General features: G+C 38.4%; 1 protein-coding gene across 1 annotated transcript in view; it reads left to right on the forward strand.

Annotated features, from left to right (window-relative positions):
• The window catches only part of LOC140140575 (uncharacterized), a 135,341-nt gene that overhangs the window by 66,896 nt on the left and 53,292 nt on the right, over positions 1–15,153 (forward strand). Inside the window, 12 exon segments of the mRNA XM_072162332.1 lie at positions 1,386–1,637; positions 2,914–3,162; positions 3,725–3,973; positions 4,715–4,963; positions 6,573–6,821; positions 7,520–7,768; positions 8,457–8,705; positions 10,778–11,026; positions 11,504–11,752; positions 12,850–13,098; positions 13,271–13,519; positions 14,840–15,088. Of these exon segments, the coding sequence (XP_072018433.1) occupies positions 1,386–1,637; positions 2,914–3,162; positions 3,725–3,973; positions 4,715–4,963; positions 6,573–6,821; positions 7,520–7,768; positions 8,457–8,705; positions 10,778–11,026; positions 11,504–11,752; positions 12,850–13,098; positions 13,271–13,519; positions 14,840–15,088 (2,991 nt within the window).

The following is a 15,153-nucleotide window of genomic DNA, read 5'->3' on the forward strand; positions in this document are numbered from 1 at the left end:
GAACATGCAAGTTTGTGTCATATCTAGAGTTAGTTCCCGATCATTAGCTACGCACACATTGGAAATACATATAGAATGCACCAATCATATCAATTCATCAACAGTACATTACGGCTAGAATACGGTTCTACAACTTGAGTGGAAGACTGTCGGGCGAGTAACCAGGATTGTCTATCAGAGAGTGGCTAACTTAAAAATTTGTTTCAGTTGCAGAGAAAACTGGATCCAATTTAAACTATCTTTTTCCTCCTGTACTTTTTTCTGAAGGGCGAGTCTACCCATTGGTTACTCCCCTGGATATTTTTGTATCTTAGTTTGATATTAAGGCAAAAAATGAGTGTCTCTGAGCTGCAGCACACATTCACAGTGCAAATCTTGGAAAAAAAAAACATTTGGAAAATTTTTGAAAATGTTTCACAGGTATCTCAAGCTTATTTTGACAGATTTGAGGGGGGGGGGGGGGAATGTTTGCAAGCTCAGAGGCATAGGTTTTGTTGCCTAACAGGAAAACTTTTTTTATAAAGATTTTGGTATTTTCAGCACTTACTTGAAATGACCACAAGTTGATAAGAACAATTTCTGTAGTATAGATGAATGTGGTAGTGATGTAGTAACAGTTTGCCAAAGACACCAAAAGATCTCAAATCATCTATTATGTCGTTCATTTAGAGGGAACTTGATCCCACGCCAGAAAAGATATCTTCCCTTCCCACAATGCATTCCACCTATCGACCCGTGTTGCACTGAATAGCAAATCGGTAAGGGAAGAAATGCATTGTGGGAAGGGTAAGATATCGTGCCTGATCACACAATGAATACCATGATTTAGCCAGTTTATTTTATCTATTAAATAAGTAGTGAATTACAATAACTATTTTACTGTCATTACTTAAAGATGATCATAGTTCATCCCAGATAATGTAGGGTGATAGTTGCACCAACATGATAGCAATATTCATTACCATGCATAAATATCATTAGAATAAGTATAAATATAAAATCAGTTTTAAAAATTTGTCATCAAAGCAATTGCGAAATTTTAAATATTTTAAAAGAGCAGGATAGAGAAGACAAATGGGCAAAAGGAGTGTGTTTTTTAAATGTAATTGGTCAGTGTTAATCATTTTAAGACCCATACTCCCCCTGTATCATGGTTTTACCAATCTTCCCAAACTGGAGTTTGCCTAACTGTCTATTCTATTCAAAACTCATACTCCCTCTGTGGAAGACTTCATCCAAATCTTCCACATAGGTAGTGTGGATATTAAATGGAATAGCCCATTTCTGTACCTGCTGCCTGATGAAATTTAACAACTGCAATTTGGGTGGATAAAACAATAGTCAATGCATCTTGACAATAAACCACTTTGTGTATTCATTTTCAGTTGATTCTACACCACCTACAATCAGCAATTGCCCTGCTGACATCGCAACAACAGTCGGTACTGGCGTGACCGGAAGAATCGTCACCTGGATCGAGCCAACTGCCATAGACAACTCTGACATTGTCATCACTGAAACAAGAAGCCACGAGCCTGGATCGTTCTTCAACGTTGGAAGCACCGTTGTCACATACACATTCACCGACGAGAGTGACAATTCTGCTATCTGCAGTTTTACTGTAACTGTAATTGAACGTAAGTAACCTTTGAGCCCAGATTGTTTTTAGGGGGGTGTTAGGGATAATTGGTACTAGGATTTCCGGTTGCCCGTCCTTTATTCTGTCTGTCCGTCCGAGGTTGCAAGTGGAGGGGTTGCAGTTGGAGGTCTTCAAATTCCATTAGGTTTACTTGGCAGAATGTGCTAATGTGGCTGCTCCTTTGCATTAAATTGTTTTTTTGGAATTGGGAATTTCTTTTTTTCAGAGAAATGGATCTGTGTTAAGGTGGAGGCATTGCGGCCACAGAGTTCTAGTCTTTGAAAAAAGTTTCAGAAATTTTATGTGAGGTTGAGGAAACCTGTAAAAATCTAGCTCCAGTGGTCGTGATCTCATGGAACAGAGCTCTTTGTTTTTTATGACAATGCATACCTAATCATTAACAGCATGAAACTTATCTTGACAAGACTCAACAACAACAACAAGCAGCTTTTATATAGCGCCGTAACATGAGCAAAACACGACCTTGGCGCTTTACAGAAAAAATATCTTAAACTACACATCTTACATTACTAATTTAAACAAATAAACAAAGCAGCAAGAAACATGGGGGAAGAAATTAGTCCGGGAATAAATGAGTTTTTGTTTGGCTCTTGAAAGAAGCAACTGTGATAGTTTCTGATGACATTTGGTAAAGTGTTCCATAATATTGGGGCAGCACGTGTGAAAGCGCGATCCCCTTGAGTAGTGAAAGTTCTGTTGACAACAAGGCGAGGTTGGTCTTGCCCGGAACGCAGGTTGACAGACGGAATGTAAATGTGAAGGAGTTCAGTGAGGTAAATGGGGGCTTGATTGTGCAGGCACTTGTAAGCAAGCAGAAGGGTCTTAAAGATGATTCGCTGCTTGACTGGCAACCAGTGCAGCTCTTAAATCAGAGGAGAAGTGTTTTCACGTCTGCTTGCCCGGAAAATGAGACGTGCAGAGCGGTTCTGGATCTTTTGAAGCTTCTGTATGTCTTTGGCTGTGATGTTAATAAGCAGAGAGTTGCAGTAGTACAACTCCTGACAGGTTTGTACCCAGGTAGTTATATAACCTACTTGCTGAAGCTGGCCGAAGGTCTGATAAAGAATATGTGCAGGGAGAGTATTCCATATGGGCTTTAGATGGTACAAAACATCTTGGATGGCTGAAAATGTTTTGGAAGAGCTGTTGAACCAATTAAAATAAACTGGATACCATCACAGTCAGTCATATAAAGGTATTCCCTTCAAAATGATCTAGTAGATTTGATGAATTTATCATATCTTTCACTGCAGAGGACACAATACCCCCAGTAATCAACTGCGTCAACGACATCACCCAAACAGTCAACACCGGAGTCACTGGAACTACAGTGTCCTGGACCGAGCCAACTGCCACTGACAACTCTGGCACAGCCTCTTTGACATCAAGAACCCATGCTCCAGGAACTTTCTTCAATGTTGGTACCACCACCGTCACCTACACATTCACCGATGGATCTGGCAACAGTGCAACTTGTATATTTGATGTGAATGTTATTGAATGTAAGTATATTTAGGATTCTATAGTCATTTCATTTCTGATTTTCCTGATTAGCTGTGTTTGGGGCAAATTTATTTGGCTATAGGGTGGTTGCATGAAAGGTCATGAGTTCAAACCATACTCAAGAAGACATGCAAATGCATGGAGTACAAAAGAATCGATACCACTTTAGCAGGTGATTGGTATTGCATGTCTTCTGGAGGGTGATTTGAACTAATGACCTTCCGTGCAACTACCCTATACACAGTGCAGGCAAATTTGCTGCCAAATTTGCAACACCAAACAATGCAGTGACAATTTTGTTGTGGCATTTGTCACAACAGTGCATCAAACCAGGACTCCTTGTTGAAGCTAGAACTACAACATTCACTGACAAAGCTTTTTCCTGTTACACTCCTCGAAAATGCAACCAGCTCTCTGAGCATCTTCGTGCAAAGATTTTGGTTTAGACGCTATATGAATTGCAATGATTGTCACCTTACCTATACTACAAGTTAAGACATAGTATTATTCAATTCTTTTCATAGAATGTTCTTGATGTTTTACAATAAATTTCATTTTCAGTGGACACTATTCCTCCAGTAATCGCTTGCATCAACGACGTCACCCAAACAGTCGGCACTGGAGTTGGTGGAACCACAGTCTCTTGGACCGAGCCAACTGCCACCGACAACACTGGCACAGCCTCCTTGACATCAAGAACCCATGCTCCAGGATCTTTCTTCATTGTGGGCACTACTGCCGTCACCTACACATTCACTGATGGATCTGGCAACAGTGCTACTTGTACATTTGATGTGAATGTTATTGAACGTAAGTGAATGCAGACATCGCTGATATTATTGTCGTCGCAGAACTAACAAAATAGGGTAGTTTTTGATGTACCCCTAAATATGGGTACTTTATTATTGCGACTTTGTTGCTGCCAAGGCTTAAAACTATTTTGATAAATTTGATTGAGCTAGATTACAGGTACTACAAATGTTTAGAAGTGAAATCGAGGGTAATTTGTCTGTCCATTGATCATCATTGTCCAATTTCTTATATATTTTTTGCGGCAGCTCTGATTTCCCTTCCCGCAAGGCATGGAAGGAGCTTTCCCCCCTTTTCGAGCCCTGGTTGCTACCCACACCATTTTATCGCAGAAATTATTTACTACTAGTATTTCTAGTTTTTGTGAATGTATTGCCTGAACAAATAAACTTGAACCAGGCTATTAAAATAAACTGCATCTTTCTATGATCAGTTAACAAAGTGTTTCTTGAGCCTCCTTGAGGGCTGTGCATAATGTGAGCCGGGGAGGGTAAAATCGGGAGCGACAAGCAATTTGTTGCACACATTGACGGGCTACAGTACGGAAATGATTAAAGATGCTAAATCTCCTGTTTGCTACACTTGTATTATATATATAGACCATTTACGGTTTGCAAAGGAGGGGCCAAGGGGTAAGCAATTTTTGACGGGCCGAAAGCTGCAAGTCGTTTTATGGTAATGCATATTGCTTTATGGATTTTTAAGCCATAGATGTTAAAAGTTATACATTTTTGTTTTCAGTTGACACCCTTGATCCAACCATTGCCTGCATCAATGACGTAACGCAAACGGTCAACAGTGGAATCGGTGGAACCACCGTCACCTGGACTGAGCCAACTGCCACTGATAACTCTGGCATAGTCACCTTGACATCAAGAACCCATACTCCAGGATCTTTCTTCAATGTTGGTACCACCGCCGTAACCTACACATTCACTGATGGATCTGGCAACAGCGCGACTTGCACATTTAATGTCAATGTTATTCAATGTAAGTGTACCAATTTTAATGTGACATGGGAATGAGACCTTGAAACCACTTGCATATTACAAGGGGGTCAGTCATTGCAATGTTAGGAAGGGTTAAACCAATGTGCTGGAACAATACGGTTCTATTAAGGGATCTAGAATGAGCGTTTATTGCGTTTCGACAGTATTTATTGTGGGACATGAGAGAACCTCAGACCTATCGAATTGCATTCTGAGTACTGAAGCATGTCTTTCTGATATCAAATAATTTTCATTTTTGAAAATCACAATATAATACAAATTTTATGACAAATTATAAAAATTTGATATTTTTCAAATTTTTGATATATAACAGTCCTCAAGTAAATTATATAAATCTAATGATATATTCTTAAAGTGTATGTAGCAGGGAGGAAAAGCCGACGGTCAATTGAAAATTTTGACCTTTCAGTATTAAAGATATGGATTTTTTTCCCAAAAAGACCTATTTTTTTTTTAGTGTTTTGGGAAAAAATCCATATCTTCAATACGAAAGGTCAAAATGTTCAATTGATCGTCGACTTTTCATCCCACCTACATACACTTTAAGTATAAATCATCAGATTTACAAAGTTTACTTCAAGTACTGTTAAATATCAAAATATCAATTTTAATGATTTGCCATAAAATGTGTATTAAATTGCGTAATGTCAAAAATCAAAATTATTTGATATCAGAATGATATTCTTCGTATTCAGAATGCAATTCGATATGTCTGATGTGCTCTAATGTCCCAAAATAAATACTGTCCAAACGTTCATACCCCAGCCCTTAAAGATGCCAGACTAAAGCATTTAATGGTTTATTAAATAGCACTATTTGTGACAAGATGTGACATTGGTTTAGCTTAAAAGTGGCACATTTTGAATTGCACCTTGCACCTTGCACCTTGCACCTTTTGACCACTTAGTAATTTTTGTAACATGATCCTATTTCAATGTTTGGTAGTGACTTCAATTTAACCTACTTCCCAGAAGCATGTACACTTTCCTCCAAATCACAGTAAGAATTTAATTTGACTGAACACGGCATGGCGAATGCCTGCATAAAATGCACAATGCGGAAGTGAATCCAGTATTTCCGATCTGGTCTTCATTGGTTTGATCAGTATTTTCACCCTGCCAACATTTTGTCTTTTGAAACAACAAACTAAGCACTCCAGGATATTTTAAACTGAATCATACATTAAATCAAACTATATTCTGCACATGCATTTTCTGCACTTGCTTCATGGATGTCACCGACACAGTCAGCTCTGGAGTAGTAGCAGGCAAAACAGTCACCTGGACTGATTTAACTGCAACTGACAACTCTGGCACAGTCACATTGACGGCAAGAAGTCTCTCTCCAAGATCTTTCTTCAGTGCTTCTGCCGCAAAAATAACAAAGAACAAATAATATTGCTTTTGTGTATAGGATAATTTAAAGCTTAGAATCAACAATTTAACTTAAAAACTCACAACACGCTAAAAATTGACACCTTTTTATTGCCACAGCGGTGCGATTTTCTTTATGCGGTAATTTGTATTGATCTGTTCGTTTCTAATATTTCATACATATCAATTCTATTATTTCATCTACATGTATATCAGTGGACACTATCCCTCCCGTTATCACTTGCATCAACGATGTCACCCAGACAGTCAACAGTGGAGTCGGTGGAACCACAGTCACCTGGACCGAGCCAACTGCCACCGACAACTCTGGCACAGCCACATTAACGTCAAGAACTCACGCTCCAGGATCTTTCTTCATTGTTGGTACCACTGAAGTGACCTACACATTCACTGATGGATCTGGCAACAGCGCAGATTGCGTCTTCAATGTTTTTGTTATTGAATGTAAGTATCATTCCATTTTGTTGGGCTTCATGCAAATATAGAAAATCCAGCAGAGCTTGTCCACAGGCTTGCAATAACACCCAGCTGCTGCTTATTTCCAAGCCTGCCACTATATCCACTAACCTAAATGTTGTAATAACTTTTCCTTCTGTAGAAGCGGATGTTTTCTCACTTTATATATGTTCTTGCTTCTGCTGCACAAATACCTTCCTTCCATATTAGGATAATGTAACAAAGCTTAGAATCGCTTATTTAAAAACGAGTGAAATATTTGCAATATGCTGAAAATGGGCAATTTTCTATTGCCACAGTACAACGTTGCAATTTTCTGTATTATGCGGTGATTTTCCGCTCAATGGGCTATTCCATTTAAAATCCACACTACCCCTGTAGAAGATTCCACAGAGCCTCAGAGGGAGTATGAATTTCAAATGGAATTAACACATTAGCTGCTCCCTTTTAGCTGCTCCATTTGAAACTCACTCTTCCTCACGGGAAGATTCGGAGGGTGTATGAAATTCAAATGGAGCTGCCTAATGTGCTCATTCCATTTGAAATTCATACTCCCCCTGTTTCAGAGATTTACAAAATCTTCCACAGGGGTAGTGTGGATTTTAACTGGAATAGTCCAATAGCTTAGGGTTTGTTCTGTTCTATTCTATTAATGTATACCAATTCTATTATTTCATCTCTATCAGTGGACACTATCCCTCCTGTTATCGCTTGCATCAACGATGTCTCGCAGACGGTCAACAGCGGAGTCGGTGGAACCACAGTCTCCTGGACCGAGCCAACTGCCACCGACAACTCTGGTACAGCCTCACTGTCATCAAGAACCCATGCTCCAGGATCTTTCTTCCTAGTTGGTACTACCGAGGTCACCTACCAATTTGTTGATGGATCTGGCAACACTGCAACATGTACTTTCAATGTGTTTGTTATTGAACGTAAGTGTAGAATTCGGTCAAAGAAAATGTCGCTATGTTCTCCCCATAATTTTCATGTGCTATATTGCGTGACTGACGCACACTTTTGTGAATTTGGGAATAAAGTTGGAACTTTATTGACTCATGCAGCACAGCAGCTCAAGGGAGTATCCCATTATGCTTTGTGGTACCATTGTGTCATAGAAAATGTACACAAAATCCCACACTTCAACTTTCAATTACTCGCTTAAATCAGGGAAGCTTAGACTTTTGTTTGAAAAAATATCACCCATAGAGTATTGTGAATCTATCAATAGCTCTCAATATCTAAGCGGCTCTTGTTTATATTTTGTATACATTTGCTATGGAGCATGCAGATATACTGCAATGCATGATGGGATACTCCTTTCAGCTGCTGTTCTCGTGCAGTAACAAAAACTGAATCATTCTCACCTACATGTATTACGAGCTGATGATCATAGTATAGGAACAACGAGAGTGAAGGGGCACAGTAAAGCATCGGCCACAAGTAATCCTTGGTGCACTTTGCTCTTGAAGGATAATTAGATAATATGGTAATTGGATTATTTGTTATCTTAGTTTATACTATTGTCCTTCATGTAGTAGACATGAGCATGTTTCATATATCTTCGGGCTAGGTAAAAGACTAGTTTAAAATTATTTCTTCTGACATTTTATTTCATTTCAGTTGACACTATTGATCCAGTCATTGCCTGCATCAATGACGTCACACAAACAGTCAACTCTGGCATCGGTGGAACCACTGTCTCTTGGACTGAGCCAACTGCCACTGACAACTCTGGCACAGTCACTCTGACATCAAGGAGCCATGCACCAGGATCTTTCTTTAACGTTGGTACCACTCAAGTTACATATGAATACACCGATGGATCAGGGAACACCGCAACTTGCAGCTTCAATGTTAATGTCATTCAGCGTAAGTATGCTGCTCTCCAATCATCAACCCATATACACTTCATGATCCAGTTTAAAATCACCACCATCTAGATGTTGTATAGTATACAAATATTGATTGCTATGAGGGGCATAGTTAAAATTAAAAAGGTGACCTCAAAACCATGCTATGACCCGATGCGCAGCCGGGGGTCATAACATGGTTTTGAGATCACTGCGGGCCTATAATTTTAACCATGACCCGAATAAAGCAGTCAATATGTGTTTTATATACGGATTAATATAGATTTATGTCATCTGATTGGTTAAAAGGCCTATTTTATTGCTTAAAGACCATGGTTAAATTTACAAAGAAAGTTTCATGACTTACCAAATTATATTCCTCAGGTTTTTTTGTTATAAAAATCTGTTGTCAACTAATCGCGTCACCACAACATCATTTTTGCTTTTAGACCTCTGTATTTATTTAGTATTAATGTTAGTATTCATTTATGTAGATGTACACTTTACAGCCATATTTACTCATTGTCATATATTGGATATTTGAGAGATGGTGATTATGCCAACACCGGCTTGTATGTGTACACCAGTTAAATCAGTTGATTACAAAATATCATTAAGAAATGGATTGTTCCGGCTCATGAAATGGAACAATCCATCTTTCAAACCGAGTGATTGTGTTTCTACCATTATACAAATTTGAGACTGTTAACATTTGTTTTATATCGCTTGTGTCAATTTGTAAATAAACTTTTTCAGAATCGCAGAATATTTGGCTCATTTGTCAGTGCACCAAATTTTGCTGTGACATAATTCATATTCCAGTAATTTGCCTGCAATAAAATGGGCGAGACCATGAGGCCACACACATACAAATCATGCATCTCTATACATAACATGGTTGGGAGGGCAAAAAATATTAAACTACTTTGCTAGTTGGTTAAAATTTATTGAATGATAATCAACTAATGAACTTTGTATATATTTTATGTTTAACTGGTATGTGCCTAGAAGTTGGCATTGGCTTTAAAATGGGCTATTCCACTTGAAATTCACACTACCCCTGTGGAAGAATTTGGAAAGATCTTATACAAGGGAGTATGTTTTTCAAATGTAACTGATCAGGGTCAGTAATTTTTAAACTCATACTCCCCCTGTATTATGATTTTACCTATATCTTCCGCAACTGCAGTGGGTATTTTAAATGGAAGTTATCAAATTGTCTATTCTATTCAAAACTCATACTCCCTCTGTTGAAGACGAATCTTCCACAGGGGTAGTATGGATTTTAAGGTTGGTCTGAACCCTGGAGTTATGGAAACTTTCGGGCCTCATAACTGCTAAATTGTTGGTCTAAAGTATATAAAAGTATACATATTTAGAATGGCAAAGACTTGATAAGTTCATCTGTGAGGTCAAATTTGGGCCAAAATGCCATTTTTGGCCCAAAATCTAAAAATAACGGTTTTTGGCCCACTTCATTTTAAGTGCATCCTAACAAAAAATTCTTGGGCCAAATTTTTTTAAAGTTTTAAAAACTAGATCAAAATATCTAGGACCTGTTTTTTCATTTTTTTGAATTTTGACCAATTTCACCAAAAATATTTGAAATTTGGGCCAAAATCTGGCTTTTTTTAAATGATTTTTTTGAAAAATCAGCATTTTTTGACCATTTTTGGTGCAAATTTCTCAAAGTTGGTCGAAATTCAAAAAAATGAAAAAACGGGTCCTAGATATTTTGATCTAGTTTTTAAAAATTAACAAAAAAAAAAAAAATTGGCCCAAGATTTTTTTTTTGTTAGGATGCACTTAAAAAGAAGTGGGCCAAAACCCGTTATTTTTGGGATTTTGGGCCCAAACTGGCATTTTGGCCCAAATTTGACCTCACAGATGAACTTATCAAGTCTTTGCCATTCTAAATATGTATACTTTTATATACTTTAGACCAACCATTTAGAAGTTATGAGGCCCGAAAGTTTCCATAATTCCAGGGTTCAGACCAACCTTAAATGGAATAGCCCATTTGTAATCTCTCAATTATCATTTATCATTCATTCATATTACCATATTCATATTACCATATTCCATATATAGTTGATACCATCGACCCCGTCATTGCCTGCATTGAAGATGTTGCTCAAACAGTCGGCAGTGGAGTTGGTGGAACATCAGTCACATGGACTGAGCCAACTGCCACCGACAACTCTGGCACAGCTACACTGACAGGAAGAACCCATGCTCCAGGATCATTCTTTAATGTGGGTACCACTCAAGTTACCTACACATTCACTGATGGATCTGGCAACAGTGCAACTTGTACTTTCAATGTTGTTGTAATAGCAGGCAAGTATATATGGCAATAACCAGGGTCTTTTTGGCGTTGCCTAAAATTTTGCGATTTATTCTCGGTGCATCATGTGATGTAACTAACTCTCCCAAAGCCTCTGAAAATCATTTTTCTGGTAATTTGCAGAAGTATTAGTTTTGGGACCATAACTGTTTGAACGATATGCCAGAAGAATGGCTTACTTTATTATAAAGCTCGCTTATAAAAATTATGCTCTTTTTTTTTATAAAGAAATACATGAGAAATGGTGGGAAACCATGATTTGTTGGCGGGAAATTTGTCTACATCCCTGGGAAGTGAATTTATTTTCCAGGCCTGTCTTTTGAATGCAAAAGTCTTTTCCCAAACTGAACAACAGTCCTATAATTGTGCCCGCCATACTTTAAAAAGGTTTGAGCACTACTACCACTGATTGGTTATTTACATGATATAATCATCTGAATAAGCAAACAATTTTGACATTTTTATTTCAGTTGACACCATTCCACCAGTCATTGCTTGCATCAACGACGTCACCCAAACAGTCAACAGTGGAATCGGCGGAACCACAGTCTCCTGGATTGAGCCAACTGCCACTGACAACTCTGGCACAGTAACTCTGACGTCAAGAACACACACTCCAGGATCTTTCTTCAATGTTGGTACCACACAAGTAACCTACACATTCACTGATGGATCTGGCAACAGCGCAACTTGTACATTCAATGTCAACGTTGTCCAGTGTAAGTAGCTTGTGTATATGCTATGGCCTGAAGGCTTGTTATTTTCAGAAATTTTCTGTACAAAATATTTTCTACAACTGCACCACCAAATCAAGGATTGCGAACCAGAAACTTAAGGCTTTCCAATTTATAGTCCAATTTGACCACAGCCACAGATGAATATATCATTTCTATTGGATAAAACATGTAAAACCCTGCTCTGAAATTGCCTTGGTTTCTGTTGCTAGCGTCATACCATATTGAATGCGATTAAAAAATCAGAAATAATAAGTACAGACATATTTTGATGTCCGACTTGATCAGCTGGCTTCCATGTACGTCATTTGTCCACACTTCAGTATCACTTCTATGGTCCAAATATGCACAAATCCGAATTTCTGGTTCGACAAATTGCATGGTATGGCAGAAAGTAGGTGCCATTGGGAGTGTTGGGAAATTGTTTAACCCAGTTTTTGGCCCATTTAAAGCAATGGTAAAGGTCCAGTCTGCTGGACCAAAGATCTTAACATACTTGGAATTTGTTGAAACTTTGTCCCATGTGCCAGACATACCATATTTCAAATGCAATGGATCTTAACTTGAATGTGCAGCCATGGAATTCGCTGCAACCAGATAGTCGAGAGTCTTCAAGATTCATTTGTATAGGGTTTGACCAAAGTGTGCCGTATTTGTTCCATTAACCACCCAGTGCACTTAAAGAAATCATTTTGGGTTGACACTTATTTTTTACATTGTCTAGGCCAACAAGACGTAAAAAAGCCCACAATATTCATCTATCATCATCAGTGTGTCATATGGCTCGGTCCATAATTCAGATTTGCATGGGCAGTTTGCTTGTTGTAAAAGTCACTAGGTGGTGCTTATGAGGCATGGACAGTTAATGGAACGAATACGGTATATCAGCTGTTCTACATTTAGCCATGTTCTGGATTTGCTTCGATTAAACCAATTGGCTACTAGAAGATTGTTTAAATGCACAATGTTCTAGTACACCCTACTTCTGGACGATCATCCCTTCAGATTTTCACTTTACCTTCCACCTTCCCTTTGTGAAGAGAATGTCACATGAAGACTTGGCTCTGCTGTGTTTTTTTCAGTGGATACCATAGTTCCAATTGTTTCTTGCATCAACGATGTCACGGACACCGTCAGTACTGGAGTTACTGGCAAGACCGTCACCTGGACTGAGCCAACTGCCACTGACAACTCAGGCATTGTATCCCTGTCATCAAGAAGCCACGCTCCTGGTGCCTTCTTCCCAGTAGGAAGCACTGAAGTTACATACACATTCACCGATGGATCTGGCAACAGCGCAGATTGCGTTTTTAATGTCGTAGTCATTGAATGTAAGTTTCAGTATTATTTCTTGTACAAACATGTTAACCTGAACCATGCCTGAAGAATTCTTTTATGGTCTGTTTTTAACTTGAAAGCCCTCCCTATTTATGATTTAGCTTCCATAAAAAGCAATTTTTTGGTAACAATTGTCTAATTTTTTCTCCCAATAATGATTTTCAGTGGACACAATCCCACCAGTCATTGCTTGCATCAACGACGTAACACAAACAGTCAACACTGGAGTCGGCGGAACCACCGTCTCCTGGATTGAGCCAACTGCCACTGACAACTCTGGCACAGCCTCCTTGACATCAAGAAGCCATGCTCCAGGATCATTCTTCAATGTTGGTACCACCCAAGTTACCTATGTGTACACCGATGGATCCGGCAACAGTGCAACTTGCACCTTCAATGTCAGAGTAATTGAAAGTAAGTTTTCCTTACCGCTTTTTTTTGCGACCGCTTTCCTTAAGGGATTTGGAATGAGCGTTTGAGCGTTTTGACAGTATTTTTTGTGGGACATGAGAGCACATCAGACATATCAAATTGCATTCTGAATGCGAAGAATGTCTTTCTGATATCAAATAATTTTCATTTTTTGAAATTAACAATATAGTACAAATTTTATGACAAATTATTAAAATTTGATATTTTCACATTTTTGAAATATAACAGTCCTCAAGTAAATTGTATAAATCTAATGATATATTCTTAAAGTGTATGTAGCTGGGAGGAAAAGCCGACTATCAATTGAAAATTTTGACCTTTCATATTGAAGATATGGATTTTTCCCCCAAAAGACCGATTTTTTTTGGTGTTTTGGAGAAAAAATCCATATCTTCAATACGAAAGGATCGTCGGCTTTTCATCCCACCTACATACACTTCATACATTAACTTCGAGTACTGTTAAATATCAAAAATATCAATTTTAATCATTTGCCATAAAATGTGTATTACATTGTAATTTCAAAAATCAAAATTATTTGATATCAGAAGGACATTCTTCGTATTCAGAATGCAATTCGATATGTCTGATGTGCTCTAATGTCCCACAATAAATACTGTCCAAACGCTCATACCCCATCCCTTAACATGTTCATTATTGGGTTATTTGAAATCCACACTCCGCCTGTGGGAGATTGAGCTAAAGTTTTCTACAGAGGGAGTATGGGTTTTAAATAGAACAGACAATTGGGTAACTTCCATTTGAAATACTCACTCCAGTTGTGGAAGATATAGGTAAATCATAATACAGGGGGAGTATGGTTTCAAAATAATTAACCCCAGCAAATTGCGTTTGAAAAACATACTCCCTCTGTGGAAAACTTTTCTTTAATCCAACACAGGGGTATGGTAGATGTCGAATAGAAATAGAACAGCCCAAAGTCAAACAAAGAAGTGCATTCCTACTATGATCAGCTCATAAGGCTGCGATCACATAGAAGTATACTGTATACGGTATTCGCTATACGATATATGTATTGCATGACTGATGTGTGCTTTTGCGACTTTATTGACTCGCGCAGTAACAAAAATGGAATAAATCTCGCCTATTACAAGCTGTTCCTAGTATAGTCGGGCCTGTATGCAGGGGGTGCGATTTGGAAAAGTATACAAAGAGTCCCAAAATTTCAGAATTTGCGAGCATAGCGATAAAAAAAAAAATCTGTTTTTTACGCTTTTTTGGATAAAAAAGGTCCAAAAAGTCTAGTTTTCACAAAATTTTCCGCATTTCATGTTTTTGTAGTTGACAGCATACCACCAGTCATTGCTTGCATCAATGATGTCACCACAACAACTGTGTCCGGCAGCACTGGAACAAGTGTCACCTGGACTGAGCCAACTGCCACTGACAATTCTGGCGTTGTCTCCCTGACTTCAAGAACCCATACTCCAGGATCTTTCTTCAATGTGGGTACTACCCCCGTCACCTACACATTCACTGACGGAAATGGAAACAGTGCAACTTGTACTTTTGATGTTATCGTTGTTGCCGGTAAGTGTGAAACTTCCATTATTTTGTGACCTTTGACCTGTGTTAGTTGCTGAGAGGTCATGACC

This window comes from Amphiura filiformis, chromosome 19 (genome assembly GCF_039555335.1).
Source record: "Amphiura filiformis chromosome 19, Afil_fr2py, whole genome shotgun sequence".
NCBI lineage: Eukaryota > Metazoa > Echinodermata > Ophiuroidea > Amphilepidida > Amphiuridae > Amphiura > Amphiura filiformis.